Raw genomic sequence first — 20,696 nt, forward strand, 5'->3', positions numbered from 1 at the left:
GAGGAGATGACATTCATGGAATACCTGAGGCTCTGGGTGTACGGAGAGGTTCATGTAATTAACAGAGAATGTGGGTTTGCATTAGTTAAGCACAAAGAAAACTCAGATACTAAGCAACTGAAGGAGGGGGAGGCGGGGCGGGGGGGGGGGGGGGAGAGACAATTATTAACTCCAGGAAAAACAAAGTCGTGTGTGGGAGCGGGAAGTCGTCTTGGTTTACTACTGGTGGCAGCTGTGGGAGCGGAGACGCAGTCATAACTGTAAACACTGCGTGTGCATCCAGCCAGGATCCCGGCGTGGGAGGCTGCAGCGATTTAAACCAGAGCATGAGTACGTGTCTTCCGTCGGGAGACGCGAACGGAAAATGCCTAAAGTTGAAAAAACCCGGAGGCAGCCAGCCACACGTGGTATTTAGAGACCAGGACATCAATCACACAATGACACAGTAAATGAGGAACAGCAGACTCCTCTGGCGGGGGGGGGGGATGGAGGCAGGCAGGGGGGGACTGTGGGTTTTCATTATTTTTAATCGTGTATCTGACGCCCCAAATTATGTGAACCTATAACTCTGATAAAAATAGAACTTGTAGCCCTAACCGGTTTGGCTCAGTGGATGGAGCGTCGGCCTGCGGACTGAAGGGTCCCGGGTTCGATTCTGGCCAAGGGCATGTACATTGGTTGCGGGCACATCCCCAGTAGGGGGTGTGCAGGAGGCAGCTGATCGATGTCTCTCTCATCGATGTTTCCAACTCTCTATCCCTCTCCCTTCCTCTCTGTAAAAAATCAATAAAATATATTTTTTTAAAAATAGAACTTGTCGGAGGAGGAGCCAAGATGGCGGCGTAGGTAAACACCGGAGACCGCTGCCGCAAACAACCATTTCAAAAATACAACTAAAAGACTGAACGGACATCACCCAGAACCACAGGAAGGCTGGCTGAAGAGAGACTCTACAACTAGAAGGAAAGAGAACAGCAAATCGAGGCTCAGAGGCGGCGCAGTGTGGAAAATACAAAGGTACCGAGGTGCGCGCGCAAAGCGGGCTGGTGGCTGAGGGCGCGGTTGTCGTTTTCTGTCGGGAGTGAGTCTCAGACTCTGGGCTCCAGATCCGGGCGAGTCTCTAGGGACCCAGACTCAAACGGGAGAAGCGGGATTATCCGGCATCAGTTGGAACCTGAGGGCAGCTTTCTCTCCGAAGTTTGCAGCGGCTGCCGGGGTTCTGAGAAGCAGAGCCTCTGGGAACGGGACTGAGCGTGGCCATAACTGCTCCCTCCGCCCGCCCTGTTGATCCCGCCCCGCCCAAAGCCTGCGCATAGCCATTTGCCGATCGCCTCAGGCAAAGGCTGGATTAGCACCTCCCCAGAAGGCAGACGTTTTCCATACAGCTGATTCCTATAGCCAGTCGGCCTGGGGGTCAAATCCCTCTAGTGTTAACTACAACAATTAAGGCTTGGCTAGAACAAGACTGCGCACAGAGACCACAAGGGGGTGCACCAAGAAAGCATAAAAGATGCGGAGACAAAAAAACATGACAGAAATGGAGGATATGGAGCTAAGAATCGCAATTTTGAGGGCTTGCCATAAATTTGTGCAGAGCCTCACGAAAACTAATGAGACCCTCGATGCTACGATAAAGAAATTAGAAAGTAAGCATACACGGACTGAAATAAAGAATATTATACCCAATAGCAGACCAGAGGAGCACAATAATCAAACCAAAGATTCGACAAAAAACACCCAATTGGAAAAGCAAAATGAAAAAAGAATCCGAAAGTGTGAAGATAGTGTAAGGAGCCTCTGGGACAGCTTTAAGCGGTCTAATATCAGAGTCATTGGAGTGCCAGAAGATGAGAGACAGCAAGATATTGAAAACCTATTTCAAGAAATAATGGCAGAAAACTTCCCCCACCTGGAGAAAGAAATGGACTTACAGGTTCAAGAAGCGCAGAGAACCCCAAACAAAAGGAATCCAAAGAGGACCACACCAAGACACATCATCATTAAAATGCCAAGAGCAAAAGACAAAGAGAAAATCTTAAAAGCAGCAAGAGAAAGAGGCTCAATTACCTACAAGGGAATACCCATACGACTGTCAGCTGATTTCTCAACAGAAACTTTGCAGGCCAGAAGGGAATGGCAAGAAATATTCAAAGTGATGAATACCAAGAACCTACAACCAAGATTACTTTATCCAGCAAAGCTATCATTCAGAATTGAAGGTCAGATAAAGAGCTTCACAGATAAGGAAAAGCTAAAGGAGTTCATCACCGCCAAACCAGTATTATATGAAATGCTGAAAGGTATCCTTTAAGAAGAGGAAGAAGAAGAAAAAGGTAAAGATACAAACTATGAACAACAAACATGCATCTATCAACAAATGAATCTAAGAATCAAGTGAATAAATAACCTGATGTACAGAATGAACTGGTGATTATAATAGAATCAGGGACATAGAAAGGGAATAGACTGACTATTCTTGGGGGAAAAAGGGGTGTGGGAGATGCGGGAAGTGACTGGACAAAAATCATGCACCGATGGATGAACACAGTGGGTGGGGAGTGAGGGTGGAGGGTGGGGTGGGAGCTGGAAGGAGGGGAGTTATGGGGGGAAAAAAGAGGAACAAATGTAATAATCTGAACAATAAAGATTTAATTAAAAAAAAAAAATAGAACTTGTCCTGGCTGGTTTGGCTCGGAGGATAGAGCGTCAGCCTGCGGACTGAAGGGTCCCAGGTTCGATTCCGGCCAAGGGCACATATGCCTGGGTTGTGGGCTTGATCCCCAGTGGGGGACATGCGGGAGGCAACCCCTCAATGATTCGCTCTCATCATTGATGTTTCTAGCTCTCTTTCCCTCTCCCTTCCTCTCTGAAATCAATAAAGATATATATTTAAAAAAAAAAATAGAACTAAAAGCCCTGGCTGGTGTGCTCAGTGGTTAGAGCACCGGCCCCTGCAGAAGGGTTCCAGGTTCGATCCCTGGCGGGGTGGGGGTGAGTGCGGGAGGCAACCCATTGATGTGTCTCTCTCACCCCCCTCTCTCTCCCCCTCCCTCCATCCCTTTCATACTTTAAAAATCAATGGGGGAAAAATATCCTCAGGTGAGGATTAACAAAAGCAACAAAAATAGAACTAAAAATTAGGGGGAAATATGTGAAAAGGAATAGTGGAGAGAAATAGGATGCAGCAGAAGCCAGAAATCTGCAGGGGTGACAGTGCGACACGCAGGGGTACCCCTTGTGAGTCCACGAGGCTTGTGGGTCTCTCACTGCCCGGAAGGCAATGTATTGGAGTGGCCGAGCCGCTGGGCTGGGAGCCGGATGGCCGATGATCAAGTCCCAGCTCTGCCACTCAGCAGCTATGGGAATCTTGCTGCGCCTCAGTTTCCCCATCTCTAAAATGGGAATAATAATATCCACCTAAGAATACAGGCTGAATTGTGTCCTTCAACATTCATATATATATATATATTTTTTAAATATATGTGTATTGACTTCAGAGAGAAAGGGAGAGGGAGAGAGCGATAGAAACACCAGTGATGAGAGAGAATCATGGATTGGCTGCCTCCTGCACGCCAACCTGGGCGTGTGCTCTGACCGGGAATCGAACCCGAAAGGTGACTTCCTCGTTCATAGGTTGATGCTCAACCACTGAGCCACGCCGCCCGGGCTACATTCATGTATTGAAGTCCTACCCCAGTGCCGCAAAAGGTGGCTCAAGTTGAAATGAGGTCACTGGGGTGGGCCCGCATCCAACAGGACTGGGAGAAGTCGGGACACAGAGACACACACAGATGGGAGACGTCGTGAGGACACGGGGAGAGGACAGTCACCTACAAGCCGAGGAGAGAAGCCAGACACAGCTCGTCCCCTCACCGCCTCGGCGGGAGCCAGGAGGACTTGTAGCCTCCAAATGGCGAGACAACGCATTTCTGTTACAGTAGCCCGAGCAAGCACGTAATGAACTTGAGTGAGTGTTGACGGATAGTAAACGCCGTTGTAAATTTGAAAGGTCTGGGAATGATACGAGCCTTGGCAAGGATCCGGGACGAGTGGCACCTTCCCGCACGGCTGACGAGTGGACCTTGGTACAACCGCTTCGGAAAACGCAGTATCTCTTGAAGCTAAGCGTCCATCGCGCTATGACTCAGCGGTTCCACCCGCGGGAATTTACCCCAGAAAAAGGAACATGTACGCCCTGGTACAGAAACGTTTGTCGTAGAGTATGCGTCATGGCCCGGCGCTGCAGACAACCCCAAAGCCCACCAACAGCAGAATGGGTGAATTCTGCGCTTAGTGGGATACAGCCAGGGACCAACCTGGCGGTAGCGTGGGGCACAGCAGGCCAGACGCCAAGGCTGCTGTATACATGGGTGGACTCTGTTTGTGGCATCGATCGTCAAATCCAGGCAAAACCAGTTTACGGTGAGACTCTGTGGTGACTGGAGGCCCAGAGGGGGGCTTTCTGGGGACCTTGACATCTTCCATGCCTGAAGCTGGGCGGCCCCATGGAGGTATGATGCGTGTATAGACAATCAATGAGTTTCACACTTCGGATCCGTGTGTATTATCTCAATAAGAAAAGATAAAATATGCCCTGGCCAGTGTGGCTCAGTTGGTTGCCACACATCAGCCCATGCACCGAGAGGTCGCCGATTCAATCCCAGTGGGAGCACATGCCAGGATTATGGGCTTGATCTCTCTCCCTCCCCCTTCCTCTCTCTCTCTCTCTCTCTCTCTCTCTCAAATCAATAAAAACATATTTTAAAAGAAAGATCTATCTCTATTATAAAAAGTCAGTGGCCCTAACGCCGTAACAACCGAACGACAGGTCACCATGAAATGCATGGAGCATCTCTCGGTCCCTCCCCCACAGCCCACAGGCTCCAATCGCAGCAAAGCTGGCAACTGGTGGGCGGGTGGGCATGGTGAGGCAGGCGCGGCGAGGTGCTTGTGGGTGGGCGGGGCCTCGAGATTTCAGGAGCTGAGCCTCTAGTCCTATCTAATAAAAGGCTAATATGCAAATGGACCAAACAGCGGAACGACCAGTCGCTATGACGTGCACTGACCACCAGGGGGCAGATGCTCAATGCAGGAACTGCTCCCTGGTGGTCAGTGTGCTCCCACAGGGGGAGCACCGCTCAGCCAGAAGCTCTGAGCTGGGCTCACGGCTGGCGAGCACAGTGGCAGTGGCGGGAGCCTCCCTCGCCTCTACAGCAGTCGGACATCTCCCAAGGGCTCCTGGACTGTGAGAGGGTACGGGCCGGGCTGAGGGACCCCTCCCCCCACAAGTGCACGAATTTCGTGCACCGGGCTTCTAGTATATATATAAAAGCCTAAGTGACCAGCAGACTGACCGACCATCTGACTGGTAGCTATGACATGCACTGACCACCAGGGGGCAGACGCTCAACGTAGGAGCTGCTGAGCTCCAGTGACTTGGCAGCTGCGGTTCTCGGGTGACGCACCCAGAACCAGAGAGGAGGGAGCCTGATTCCGGGCTGCATCACCCGAGAACCGCCCTCTCGCAATCCGGGACCCCTCGGGGATGTCGGAGAGCCTGTTTCGGCCCGATCCCTGCAGGCCAGGCCGATGGACCCCACCAGTGCACGAATTTGTGCACTGGGCTTCTAGTAAAATATAAAAAGACACATGATGAAGTCTCAAGCTATTTTTACTCAGTGAGGGCTGGGGTTGGGGCTGACTGACATTTGGATGGGGGAAAAATAGTTACAGGGATTCCCCTGTTCTCTGAACTCGAGGACGGGATAGATTTGAATTCATTTTTTTTTTTTAAAGATGGGGTTGGTCTCCTTTGCAGGTCACACAGTTAACTGCTCTCCCCAATGCAGGAAACAAGTAGATTCGGGATATGGGATTCCCCCTCCCACACACAGGTCTGAATTCTCACTCTCTGAAAGTAAGGACACAAAGGACTGGGGAAGAGAGGGCTGCCTGCAGAAGTAAAAGAGGAAGTGCCCCTGGCCTCCGGGAAGGGCACTGTGTGTCAGGAAGTAGGCGTGGGTGGGCGGAGCCTAGGAGAGGAGAGAGGGAGAGAGAGAGAGAGAGAGAGAGAGAGAGAGAGAGAGGAAGGATCGGGGAATCCCAGGGGCCTTCCTGGAGGGAGGGCAGAAGAGGACAAAACGGAAGAAGGGGGAGAGGGGAGAGATGAGTCAGCGGGATGGCTGGGAGGAATCTGGGGGTGAGTAAGGAAGTGGGAAAGTCCAGGGGGGGGGTGTGTGTGTCACCAGAGTTCTTTTTTGTTTTATGTTCATTATGAAACTTTTTGCATTTGCTTTATTCTTTAATATATTTTTACTGATTTCAGAGAGGAAGGGAGAAAGGGAGAGAGAGAGAGAGAGAGAGAGAGAGAGAGAGAGAGAAACATTAATGATGAGAGAGAATCATGGATCGGCTGCCTCCTGCACGCCCCACACTGGGGATGGAGCCCACAACCCAGGCATGTGCGCTGATGGGGAATCAAACCATAACCTCCTGGTTCACAGGTTGACGCTCAGCCACTGAGCCACGCCGACCCGGTGAAACTTCTTGCATTTGGATGCTGTATACCTGGGCGGCCCCTTACGGTACCTTCACGCCACTGTGGCTGTTCTGAGCCCCTGAACCGTGGCAAGTCTGACCTGAGATGTGTGTGGGTATAAAACGCAGGCCAGACTGCAAAGATTTCATGTGGGGAAAATACTTCAAGGTCTCAACTATTTTTTTTTTTCCTGATTACATGTCACAATGATATTTCGAATAACCGGGTTAAGTAAAATATGTTGTTAAACGGATTTCATCCGTTTCTCTTCATGCCTTTTCTGCGGCTACTAACAAACTCGGACCCACAAGCAGCTGGCGTTGCACGTCTACTGGTCAGCGCTGGCGCCGAAGCCCGCCGCCAGCCCAGTCTCCGTGCAGCCCGCACGTGTGCGCGGGCCTGGCGTCCGCGGGCTGTTGTGGGGATGCAGGGCGGGGCGGGTTTCATTCTGGTGAAGAGGCTCTGGAGTTGGGCAGACATACTTGGGCCAGTGAGATGGTTCAGAAAGTGAGTTAAATCCGGCAAAAAGGAGCTTGAAGCCAGGGTAACCCTGGAAAGGCCAGGCATTTGCAGAATTCTTGGGGGTGGGGGTGGGGGGTGGGGGGTGGAGTCAATGTTTTTTAGATCCTAAGGTGAGGGAAACTTAGATGACACCTGGGGGTCAGGCCGAGCAAAGGAAGGGATGGAGATGGGGAAGAAGTACAAGTAAGAGAAAGGGGAGGAGGGGGGAAGGTTGTGGGGGGGGGGGGGGGATCCTGGCTGGTGTGGCTCAGTGGTTGAGCATCGACCCATGAGCCAAGCTTTCCCTGGTTCTATTCCCTCTCAGGGCACATGCCCGGGTTTTGGGATCACCAGTAGGCAGCCAATTGATGCTTTTCTTCCCATCGATGTTTCTTTCTTCCACTCTCCCTTCTCCTCGTTCTAAAAATCAATGAGCCCTAACCGGTTTGGCTCAGTGGATAGAGCGCTGGCCTGTGGACTGAAGGGTCCCAGGTTCGATTCCGGTCAAGGGCATGTACCTTGGTTGCAGGCACATCCCCAGTAGGAGATGTGCAGGAGGCAGCTGATCGATGTTTCTCTCTCATTGATGTTTCTAACTCTATCTCTCTCCCTTCCTCTCTGTAAAAAATCAATAAAATATATTTTAAAAAATAAAATAAAAATCAATGAAAACATTAAAAAAAAAAAAAGGAAAAAGAAGATAGAGGAAGGGAAGGAAGATAGCAAAAGAAGTAAGAAGACGCTGTCGGGAGTGACAGCCATGAGCCAGATGTGGCTGGTGAGCCCCTGGGATGGGGTCAGTCCGAAGGAGATATGCTGAGTAGAATATAAACTCAAAATACAAAAAGAGAAAGAAAAAAAGGGAAACATTTCCGTGAATGTGTATATTACATGCAGAAATGGTGACGCATTGGAGATCCTGGGGCAAGTAAGACGCACAGTTAAAACTAATATTGCCTGTTTCTTCTGCTGTGGCCCCTAGAAAAATTTTAATTAAATCTGTAGCTCCCCAGCTCTGCTCCAGGAAAAGCTGCCGGAGGAAATGCATCGAACCATCAGCAATGAATCAATAAGGGGTGGCGGAGGGGAGGGATCTGTCACCTTCTCATTTTCACCCAGAAGCAAGTGTTGGGTGTCGCCCAGAGGGGGGCGGGGAGCCCTGGGCAGGGGGCTGAGGGGGCCACCCGGTGGCTTCGCAGCTGAAGCAGAAGCAAGAGACCCCTGGAGGGCCCTAGCTGGCGTGGCTCAGTGGTTAGAGCGTTGGCCTGCAGACTGAAGGGTCCCGGGTTCAATTCCAGTCAAGGGCACATGCCCAGGTTGCGGGCTCCATCCCCAGTAGGGGGCGTGCAGGAGGCAGCCGATCCATGATTCTCTCTCATCATGGATGTTAATCTCTCTCTCCCTCTCCCTTCCTCTCTGAAATCAATAAAAATATATATTTTTTTTTTAAAAAAAGAGGCCACCGGAGGAAGGTGTTCCGGAAGCCCGCAGGCCCCCAGCGCACCGTTGAGAACCTGCGGGGAGCAGGGACCTGGCAGCCCGAGAACCACGTGACCAGGGCTCACCCTGACCGCCGCTGACTGGCCCTGGCATGGACCTGACTCCCAGCTGGACCAATCGGGCTCTCACTGGCAGGATGTGAAATTGACCAGAGGTGTGCATCAGCTCAGATTGGACCTTGCAGCTAGAAGGCTGCATGGAAAGTGGGGTCCATACAGAACCCATGGGCTCGGCTGACGCCAAGAGCCGATCTGTGCAGAGAGACCGAGACGAGAGCCAGTGGCCCCGGAGAGGAAGAGGCGGAGGAGAGAAGCAGGGACCTTGGCCGCGGTGGGGTGGTAGACCCCGTAGTACGGAGGCGAACGTGCAGGCTCGGGGACTGACTTCACTTGCCCCACGGCAAGGAAGGGGTTATGGCCCAGCCCAGCCCAGGACCTTCTGGTTTTAAAGCCAGGGCTGTTAAGCACCCCAGGAAACCGTTAGGAACCCGCTGGCTTCGGGGGACACTGGGATCCCGGCATTATCCGGAAAGATGTGGAAGCCGGTCCCTAAGGAGAAGGAGGAATCAATGCACAATTTAAAAGCAACTATTTTTCCTGTTCTGTACTGTGTCCTAACACCTCTGCTCATGATTCTCCAAACTCACTATGCAGCCTAGACCTCCAGCAAGACAGTGCTGCTCGGGGACCCATGTTTTCTTTGTTTGTTTGTTTGTTTTTTAAAATATATTTTATTGATTTTTTACAGAGAGGAAGGGGAGAGGGATAGAGAGTTAGAAACATCGATGAGAGAGAAACATTGATCAGCTGCCTCCTGCACATCTCCTACTGGGGATGTGCCCGCAACCAAGGTACATGCCCTTGACCGGAATCAAACCTGGGACCCTTCAGTCTGCAGGCCGACGCTCTATCCGCTGGGCCAAACCGGTTAGGGCTGGGACCCATGTTTTTGAGAACTCTTCTCTTCACCTCCCCCTGCCGGAGTCCCTGGGGCCAAGGGGCTGTGCCCTCCCGGAATCCCTAGGAAACTGTGGTCGGTAGGATGATAATCCCCCCTCCCCCGCCAAAGATACCCACACCCTAACGCCCGGACCTGGTGAGTGTGTCATGTTACATTTCGAAGGAGGATGCAGATGTGATTAAATTGAGGATTTAGGATGCAGAGATGAGCCTGGCTTATCCAGCTGGGCCCGATATAATTGATCTCAGGGTCCTTATAAGAGGGAGGGGAAAGGTCTGTCAGAGAAGGTGAGTCAATGCCAGCAGCCCGGGCGAGTGATCCAGGGCCCCGAGCCTCTGCCTTGAGGAGCTGGAAACGGCAAGAGAACGGATGTGGGTAGGAAGACAAGGAGCCAGGTTCCGTCGTGGAACTCTGGGAATCCTAAACTTGAACTTACGAGCCTTGCTGTTTGTTAAGGCATATTTGTCAAGGCAGGAGGATCCAACAAGTTGAATGGTTTGCAAGCTTGGTTTATAAAGTTTAAATAGTTGGACTTACAGTCTGACAGTATGTGAGCCTGCATGTGTACTCTTGGGCCGGCCCTGCCGATGTTAGCAGTGGGCCTGCCCAAAGTCTTAATTAAAGAAGAAAAGCCGCCCTGACCGGTTTGGCTCAGTGGACAGAGCCTCAGCCTGCGGACTCAACGGTCCCAGCTTTGATTCCGGTCAGGGGCATGTACCTTGGTTGCGGGCACATCCCCAGTGGGGGATGTGCAGGAGGCAGCTGGTCGATGTTTCTCTCTCATCGATGTTTCTAACTCTCTATCCCTCTCCCTTCCTCTCTGTAAAAAATCAATAAAATATATTTTAAAAAAATAAAAGAAGAAGAAAAGCCTGTTACAAAACCAGCTCGTGTTATTGGTGCTTCAAGGGAGAGGGTGGAGGAGAAAGTGGCAACCACGTGGAGGGGTTGAAGTTGGGCAGAGAAAACAGTAGTCACAGGAGATGAGAGGACAATGAGGTGGCTGATGAGAAAGTGCTGAAGTTCACAGTATCAGAAAGGGGAGCCTTGCAGGGGAAGCAGAGAGATGGGAGACAAGGAACCATGTGACAACCCCCCCACCCCCCCGAAATTGCAAGAGAGGACAAGATGCCGGAGAGAAGCTGTTGGGTGGCAAAATACAAATCGCATGAGGGCATGGCCCAGGCTGATGGCTTGGCTGCCGTAATCTCTATTTACGACCTCTTTCTTGGCCATTTTCCGCAACAGAGGCTGGAAGCCTCACATAATTTGCCAGCCTCCCTTGCAGCTAGGAGTAGGCATCGGATGACTTCTGAGATGTAGCCAGAAGTCCCTGCGAAAAGCACACTTTTCCCAAAATAAAGGCGAAATCTTGCCGGAAGAAAATCCTCCGCTCTTTTATTCTTCCTCCTCCTCCTATCTTGCCTGGAAGCAAGATATGCTTCGGAGAGGCAGCGGCCATATTGTGATCACGAGGCAACCAAAAGGAGCAGGAAGGGCTGTCTCCAAGGTTGACGGTACAAAGTTTGGATTGTCGATGGTATCTCTGAGCTATCACACAAGCCTTGGGCTTCTTGTGAGAGATTAAAAACAAGCAAACAAACAAACAAAAAAACCCCCTCTGTCTGTTTAAGCATTCCTAACAGATTCAAGAAATGTAACTATTTCGTTGTCTACCATTACCCAGTGCAGAACTGTGCCTGGTAATCTATTTTAAAAATGAATGAATGACTTTCACATTCATTCAAAGCCTAGCTGTACTTTCTTTCTTTCTTTTTAATGTTCTATTGATTTCAGAGAGGAAGGGAGAGGGAGAGAGAGAGAGAAACATCAATGATGAGAGAGAATCATCAACCTGTTGCCTCCTGCACGCCCCTCCCTGGGGATGGAGCAGGTGCCTGACTGGGAATGGAACTGTGACCTCCTGGTTCATAGGGGGACGCTCAACCACGGAGCCACGCCGGGCCGGGCTTCGCTTTCTGTAACTAGTGCTAAAAGACGCTGCTGGATCCTTATGCAAACCCATTCACTTTACAGAGACCAAACTGATCGGGTTTCTTATCTTGCAGCCCAGCAATTCCAATCAAAACAGGAGTAAATAGGATCTGGTTAGGAGTGGCTGCTGGAGGGTGAGCAGAGGGTGGGCCTTGGGGAAAGGTGCTCTAGACCCGCGGTCGCCAGCCGGTGGTCCGTGAGGTCCGAAAGCTTGGCGACCGCTGCTCTAAAAGACATGATAGCTGGTCCCACTGGTCCCACGGAGGCCCCCCTCCATCCATTCTCCACATGGCAGCCAGAGGGGGCATTTACAGACGAATCAAAGCACACCTCTCTTCTCCTCAAAGTCCCCCTCCCTGTGGCTTCTCACTGCCCTTTGAATAAAACACAACCATGACCTCTGACTCAGGGGGTCGCACCCCACATCTTCCTCTCATCTACCCTCTAACCCCAGCTCTCCATAATTCAGCCACCTTAGCCTTTTACTGATCCTCCAAAAAGCCAAGGCCACGCCCGGCTCGGCCCCTTGAAACGCCCTGTGCCCTCTGCCTCGCTCCCTCACTTCCTTCAGGGCTCTCTCTGCCCAAGTCACCTCCTCCGAGAGGCCCACCCTGAACACTCAGGTGACTATATCCCAGCTCAGTGATGCTCTAGCTTACCAGGACTTTCTAAAACCACCTTGCTGATTTTTCTGCTTGCATGTTCATAGTTCATTTCCTACTTCTGGAGCAGTGATGGCGAACCTATGACACGCGTGTCAGAGGTGACACGCGAACTCATTTTTTGGGTTGATTTTTCTTTGTTAAATGGCATTGAAATATATAAAATAAATATCAAAAATGTAAGTCTTTGTTTTGCTGTGGTTGCAAAGATCAAAAAATTTCTATATGTGACACGGCACCAGAGTTAAGTTAGGGTTTTTCAAAATGCTGACACGCCGAGCTCAAAAGGTTCGCCATCACTGGTCTAGACCCTAAGCTCCCAGAGGGCAGGAACTGTGGCCTAATCGTCCACTGCCTGGTGTAGAATAGGAGCTAAGAAAGCAAATGCATGCTGGGCGACTAAATAAAGGAGGGACAGGGAGAGAGTGTCTGTGCTCCACTTGGACTGTACTCTGGGGCCAGAACTTAACGTTACCCCTATTTTGGGGGGGAAACTGATGTTAAAATAAATAAATTTAAAAAATAATAATACAAATATTCATTCCATTGAGTTTAGTTCTAATAATGATGATGATGATGATGATGATAGCAGCAAACACCCACAGGACGCCGGCCACTGCTCTGTTTTGCATGGATTAACTAACAATAATAACAAAATAATATGTTAACTAGTAATAATAACTACAGTAGTTCTCATAGCAACCTTACGAGGTAGGTCCTCCTGTTATCCCCATTTTACAGCGGCGGAAACTGAGGCTCAGAGAGGTTGAGTGACTTGCGCAAGGACACACAGCCAAGAAGAGACAAATCCAGGATTTGAACTGGATCCCCGAAAACCATCACAAGGACCCTATTTCTGGGAGTTCACGCCCACTCTCGGTGCCCTCTGCCCTCCAAGCGGACCCACCCCGCATTGACCTCTAATGCCAATAAATCACCCCTCCCCCCTCACCATCTCTGAGCATCCGGGCAGGGCGCCCGGCCCCACCCCTCCCCCCCTCCCGCTCGAGTCTGCGCTGACCCTGCCTTGAGATGCGTGAGTGCTTCCTCCACGCGGGGCTGGTTGTAGCGCACCATGTAGCTGTGCATGTCGGGGTAGTTGCTGCGGATGTTCTTCTCCGTGGACCCGTTGGGCACCGTCCCGAACTTCAGGGGCGGGTACTGCTCCTGGGGCCGCTGGAACTAGGGCAGAATGGAGAGTTACTAGGGCGCCCCCTTGGGGCCGTCGGGGGGAGGATGTACCCCATCCAGATGTCCATTCCAGCTAGGGGACACCCCAGGGCAAAAGTGTCCCTCAAACTTGCTCACAGTGGCCTATGGTAGGAAACACTACTGCCCACCCACAGATATGTATACAATTGCAGGTATATACCTATACCTACACCTATACCTATACCTATACCCGTACCCGTACCCGTACCCGTACCCGTACCCGTACCCATTCCTATACCTATACCTATACCTATACCTATACCTATACCTATTCCTATACCTATACCCATACCCATACCCATACCCATACCCATACCCATTCCTATACCTATACCTATACCTATACCTATACCTATTCCTATTCCTATACCTATACCTATACCTATTCCTATACCTATACCTATACCTATACCTATACCTATACCTATACCTATACCTATTCCTATACCTATACCTATACCTATACCTATTCCTATACCTATACCTATACCTATACCTATACCTATACCTATTCCTATACCCATACCCATACCCATACCTATATCTATACCTATACCTATACCTATACCTATTCCTATACCTATACCCATACCCATACCCATACCTATACCTATACCTATACCTATACCTATTCCTATACCTATACCTATACCTATACCCATAACCTATACCCGTACCCGTACCCGTACCCGTACCCGTACCCATACCCATACCCATTCCTATACCTATACCTATACCTATACCTATTCCTATACCTATACCTATACCTATACCTATACCTATTCCTATACCTATACCCATACCCATACCCATACCCATACCCATACCCATTCCTATACCTATACCTATACCTATACCTATACCTATTCCTATACCTATACCTATACCTATTCCTATACCCATACCCATACCCATACCCATACCTATACCTATACCTATACCTATTCCTATACCTATACCCATACCCATACCCATACCCATACCCATACCCATACCCATACCTATTCCTATACCTATACCTATACCCATACCCATACCCATACCCATACCCATACCCATTCCTATACCTATACCTATACCCATACCCATACCCATACCCATACCCATACCCATACCTATACCTATACCTATCTATATATATAAAAGCCTAAGCCAGTGGTCGGCAAACTCATTAGTCAACAGAGCCAAATATCAACAGTACTTCTTCAAAATAGACTCGCCCAGGCCGAAAACCGACTTTTGCACATGGGCCACGAAGTTCCAATCGCACTGTACGTGCACCCGCATGTGGTATTTTGTGGAAGAGCCACACTCAAGGGACCAAAGAGCCGCATGTGGCTTGTGAGCCGCAGTTTGCCGACCACGGGCCTAAGTGACCGAATGCCAGAAGAACCAGAATGACCGGTTGCTATGACACACACTGACCACCAGGGGGCAGATGCTCAATGCAGGAGCTGCCGCCTGGTGGTTAGTGCACTCCCACAGCCAACATCTGCAGCTGGCCAACCTCCCCTGGCCCCTCCCCGTGCCTGGCCAACCTCCCCTGGCCCCTCCCCGTGCCTGGCCAACCTCCCCTGGCCCCTCCCCGTGGCTGGCCAATCTCCCACGGTCCCGTCCCCCCCCCCCCCCCCCCCCCCCCCCGCTGGCAGGCCCCCACCGGCCCTGATCGCTGGCCAGGCCTAGGGACCCCCCCCCTCCCCCCGCCGTGCACAAATTACATATACACATAGTCAGTAATATTAAAATACTTAACCCCCAGCAGGGCCTGGTCATGGTCCAGTCAAAAAAGACACTGTCTGCAGAGTTTCAAGAAGGGCCCCAGAGGCCCCTGATATGCCAGGCATTAACCCTTAACTTGCTGGGTCCATGGGAGGCCCCAGGGGCAGGGGCTGGCACGGGGAGGAGGGGAGCCGGGCAGCTGTTATTTACCGATCTGTTCAGACATAGTTCACTGTTTTAGCAACAGACACAGCCAGACAGGTGTGTGCTGGCTCAGTGTCAGTATGTGACTAGACAAACCTTTCATAAAGCCATACTCATCCTTATTTCGTAAGATGCAGTCAGATGTATTTTCTCTTCTATTCAATAGCATTAAGCAAATTGCTGGTGGCCATCCATTGAATGGATTGCTCAACCTTCTAAGGCAGCGTTTCTCAACCTCCCTAATGCCGCGACCCTTTAATACAGTTTCTCATGTTGTGGTGACCCACAATTTCATTGTTACAAATTGAACATAATTAAAGCGTAGTGATTAATCACAAAAACAATACGTAATCATATGTGTGTTTTCCGATGGTCTTAGGCGACCCCCGTGAAAGGGTCGTTCGACCTCCTTTCAAAGGGGGCATGACCCACAGGTTGAGAACCGCTGTCCTAAGGGGTCCTGACACCCAGTGAACAGTGACCCCCCTGATGCGGCAAGTACAGAAATCGAGAGTCAGCGTTTAGAGCAATTTAACTCTGCATGTCTCCATTTTAAATTTCACTTTTCTAGTAATGCATTTCGATTGTATTTCATAAGAGCATTGGTCTCCACTGGGTTAGAAATTTCAAAAATTAGTTCTTCATCACAGTTTGAGGGGAACGGTGGTCTAGACCAGTGGTCGGCAAACTCATTAGTCCACAGAGCCAAATATCAACCGTACAACAAGTGAAATTCCTTTTGAGAGCCAAATTTTTTAAACTTAAACTATATAGGTAGGTACATTGTTATTAACTTCGTTAGGGTGCTCCTAAGCTGGCCTTTGCTAAAAACGTCCTCCATCTGATTGAGGTCTGCTCGCTGAGGCCGACCCCTTCCAACCCTCCCATCCACACTCGTCTTGTGTACTCGTTTCGTCTATTTCCTTTCCGAAAACCGGCTTCTGTGCATGGGCCACGAAGTTTCCATCGCACTGTACGTGCCCGCAGGTGGTGTTTTGTGGAAGAGCCACACTCAAGGGGCCAAAGAGTTGCATGTGGCTCGAGAGCCGCGGTTTGCCGACCACTTAGACTATCCCATTGGGCACTTCTGCCCCTGGAACATTGGCAGCAAGCACTCTTTCCCTGGGAATATTTAAATAGTTCATTGTGGGGTCCAGAACTCTACCATTTTGGAACTCTTTCTGGGAGGGGACCCCCCCCCCCCCCCCCCAGGAATTCCCCTCTGCCCACCCACGTGACAAGTTCTGTGACCTCCAACCCCAGCCAACTCCCCGCTCCCCAAACACACACACACCTTTCGGTCACTGAGCCCAGACACGGTGTCCACGTACTCCTCCTGGATCATGAAGGCGGCCAGGTTCGCTGTGTAGCTGGCGAGGAAGATGACGGCGAAGAAGGCCCACACCAGCACCATGATTTTGCTGGTAGTACCCCGGGGGTTCTCCACGGGCACTGAGTTATTGAACACCAGGGCCCAGAGCAGCCAGATGGATTTTCCAATGGTGAAGGTTGAGCCACCAGGGCCTGCAGGGGGCCGGGAGGGGGGGGACATGGACCCCAAATCCCTTCGGCTCCATGAGGGAGCAGTAAGAACTACAATTCCCAGTGGCCCCTGAGGCCTCTGCCACCTCAAGGGGCCATCGCTCTACCCCAATGCCTGCTGGGAAATGTAGTTCTCTCTCTGTGGTCCAGGTGCTTTGAGGTAGGGTGATGGAGGAAGGGGACTCACGCTTGCCGGTAGCCAGGCTGCGGTTGTAACCCACAGGACTGAGGTACTCGAAGATGAACACAGTGACAGCGACCACGGTGAGGCACATGACGAACATCATCACCCACACAGCGGGGCTGTAGGGCTCTGGGGACAAGGGGGGGGGGGGGTGGTGGTGGTCATGGCTCCGCCAAGCAGAAGAATGGGGGACCACACAGACACGTGACCAAGGTGCAGCCCAGATCTGACCCTGTCCTACCCTGACCCCTTCCCAAGTTTCCCATCTCGGGAACAGCCTCGCTGGCCACACAGGCCCCTGAGAGCCAGTCGCTCTCAAAGACAGCCATCTCAACCATTCCTGTGGTCTCAGGCACCAAATAGGAACCGTCTTCGAAATATGACTCCTGAGCCCCAACCCGAGTCTTCATCTCCCCTGGCCATCCCGCTCCCCCGCCACCCCCAGGCCATTCATGCCCCACACCCCGGCACCAGCTCCCAGGTTCCCCATCCTGGGAGTCCCACCCTCCATTCGGTCACAAACCAACCCCCTATTTGCATCCTCTCTCTCTCCCTTTCTCTCCCTCACCAGCCACAGCCTATCAGTCCCCAGCCCCATCCTCCCGTCCCCACTCCTGGATCAGGCCTTGCCCCCTCTCCTGGGCCACCTCCCCAGTCTCTCCCTCCAAGCCTGTCCGCCCCCCCCCCCTCCTTTCCATGGCCCTGGAGGCTCTTTCTACACTGAGAGGTGACCTGGCCCCTCCCCAGCTCACAGTCCTCGGTGGCTCCCTAGCACCCCAGGACAAAGCCCCACCCTCAGCCTTGCTTCCTCCCTCCTCTCCAGCCGGATCACTGCAGACCCCACTGCTTGACCCACCCAGACCTCACAGTTAGCCACACCCTCTCTGCCTCGGTCTCCACAGCTCCCCTCCCATCCGGATCCTGTGCCCCCTCCTCACCCGGCCTCTGGGAGTTCAGTGACAACAAGCCCTTCCCCTGAGATTAGTACCGGCTGCTTTGATCTCCCTGGGCCGAGTGCAAGCGGCCAGGCCTGCCCCTGTCAACGCAGAGTCGCCACCCGGGACTGTTCCTGCAGCATCTGGGGACATGCCTGTCATCTCCGCTGGGCAGCATGGTGGGTCATGCCTACGACCCTGTCACTCCCCTGCTGAGAGCAGGGCCCACGTGGTGCATCTCAAGCTGCCCGGCAGACCTCGGTGCCCAGAGGAAGCCACAAGAGACATCGCTGGGGAAAATACCAGGAACAAAACACGCAGGAAGCTGTCCCTTCTCCCAGCACCTCCCCCGCCAGGAGCTTTGCTGCGACTCAGACAGCAAGCGGGAAATGACAAGACTTTTCCTTCTATTTCCCCCGGCTGAGGGAATGAGCTCTCTATCCTGTTCCCATCCAGCTCAAAGCCCAACTCACCGGGGTGTCAGCTTCCCAGCACATCTCACACTGTCTCCTTGTCTCACCCTCGCTGCCATCTTTCTCCTGCCGCCCACGGTTAAAACCCATGCCATTTCAGTAAGAGGAACACCCAGTCTTCCTACCACGGCCCCCCTGGCCACCCCTCTCACTCGCTCCGTTCCTCCGGTGACACAGGCCTCTCCCTATTTCGCAGACACTCCATGCACATCGCCACCTTTGTCCTTGCTGTTCCCTCTGCCTACAATGCTTTTCCCTGTAGATCTACACAGGACCGAGTCACCTCCGCAAAGGGGCCTGCCTGCCCCACCACCGCAGCACCAATACTATTCCTTTCCTTCTCTCCCCGACCCCCAACTTAATTTCTTGTGGTATTGGTCACCATCTTAAGTGATTTTTGTCCCTGGACCCCTTTAAGAATTTATTTTGTCTCCCCCAGGAGGCCAAGAGCTCTGAGAGGGCGGGGATTAGTGTGCAGCTCAGAGCCTGGCACACACGAGGTGCTCAAAAAACACTATCTGGTGGGTGAATCGGGCACCGACCCTGTGCCGGTACCATGCTAATCTCTTCCTCACCTCATATGTATATACTGGGGGGACTTGGGTTTTGTGGGGCCTGAAGCTCATACAATTTGGAGGATTCTCTGTAAGGAAAAAAGAATACAGCCTGGTCGGCGAGGCTCACTGGTTGAACCATGATCTATGAACCAGGCGGTCATGGTTCCATTCCAGGTCAGGCCACATGCCTGAGTTGTGGGCTCCATCCCCAGTAGGGGGCGTGCAGGAGGCAGCCAATCAATGATTTTCTCTCATCATTGATGTTTCTCTCTCTTCCTCTCCCTTCTTCTCTGAAATCAATAACAATATGTATTTTTTTTTAAAAAATACAAAATCATGACTACAAAACCAGGCCCAGGGCCTTGAGGAGGCTGTGTGAGAGAAGGCTCCCGAAGCTCATTGTTAGCTTCATGGTCAAAATGCTTCTGGTAGTGGAAATGACTTCTCCCATATTACAGATCAGGAAACTGAGGCTCAGAAGTGAAGCCACTTGACGGAGTCACCGCGGGTCCCGGCAATACCAGATGGGACTGGGCACGCAGCGGCCCCAGCCTGGCGCCCCAGGGCCCCCGCTCACCGAGGAAGGCCGAGGGGGACACGGTGCCGTTGCTGCGCGCCACCATCACGCTGATGCCCGTCTCCACGAAGGGGACGGAGAAGTCCACGATCTCGGAGCGCTCCTCGTTTATGGTGAGGGAGCCGATGGCCATGTCCGCGCGCTGGTAGAACACCTGGGGTGAGGGCGAGGAGGGGGTGAGGGCGAGGAGGGGGTGAGGGCGCCCCGCGGGCTCGGGCAGATAGACGTGGGAGGCAGGCAATACCGGCCCCGGGAGGAGGCCAGTGACAGCGCAGGAGAGAGGCTGGGTGGGTGTGGGGGGGGGCGGGGAGGGGGACGCCGAGTGGGGCAGGGAAGGTGCAGGTTCGAGCCTGGGAACAGGAGTGGGAGGAGGTGACTCTGACCGCATCCTGCTCCTGCAATTAGGTTTTGGGCTCCATCCCCCAGGCCCCGCCCCTTCTAGGAGGGCCACCTTTCAAGCCCCGCCCCCTCTCGCCCGCACCCCAAGGTCCCTTCTCCTGGCCCCGCCTCCGCCCCAGGTCCCTTCTCCTGGCCCCGCCCCCGCCCCAAGGTCCCTTCTCCTGGCCCCGCCCCCGCCCCAAGGTCCCTTCTCCTGGCCCCGCCCCCACCAAGGCGGGTCCTTCTGATGGCCCCGCCCCTTCACTCTGGGCGTTCCCTTGGTTTAGTCCAGTCCTTCAGCCCCAGAGCCCGCCCCCCGGTGGCCCCGCCCCCTGGGGGCCCCCTCCTCGGTCCTGTCCTTGCACCGCCCTGTCCAGTCCCTGTCCGCCCCGCCCAGTCCCTGTCCATGCGCCTCACCTCCCCGATCATGCCGTTCCAGACGCCGTCGATCTTCTTCCCGTGCTTGCCGTTCGTGACCAGGTAGAGGTCGTAGCTGAAGCCGATGGTCTGCGCCAGCCGCTTCAGAATGTCGATGCAGAAGCCCTTGCAACACCGCTTTTCCGGGCGGGGGGCGTCCGGCGGAGGGCTGCGGGGAACAGCAGGCTTGGGGACCCTGGGGACCACTCGTCTTAAGGGAGGGGAGGGGCAAGCAGCCGCTAAAACTCAGGTTAACGCTCCCTGGGTAAACTGAGGCTCAGAGGAGCTACGGGACTCGTCCAAGGTCGCCAAGCTGGAGGGCGGTGAGGGTCCTGGGTCCCA

General features: G+C 52.6%; 1 protein-coding gene across 1 annotated transcript in view; it reads right to left on the minus strand.

The window, feature by feature from the left end:
- Positions 1–20,696, minus strand: part of GRIN2D (glutamate ionotropic receptor NMDA type subunit 2D) — a 47,150-nt gene that overhangs the window by 11,475 nt on the left and 14,979 nt on the right. The window contains 5 exon segments of the mRNA XM_070401952.1: positions 13,178–13,338; positions 16,586–16,815; positions 17,021–17,146; positions 19,560–19,713; positions 20,355–20,523. Coding sequence (XP_070258053.1) covers positions 13,178–13,338; positions 16,586–16,815; positions 17,021–17,146; positions 19,560–19,713; positions 20,355–20,523 — 840 coding nt within the window.

This window comes from Myotis yumanensis, unplaced genomic scaffold (genome assembly GCF_028538775.1).
Source record: "Myotis yumanensis isolate MYYU_CA2020_CCGP unplaced genomic scaffold, mMyoYum1.0.hap1 SCAF_23, whole genome shotgun sequence".
NCBI classification, from domain to species: domain Eukaryota; kingdom Metazoa; phylum Chordata; class Mammalia; order Chiroptera; family Vespertilionidae; genus Myotis; species Myotis yumanensis.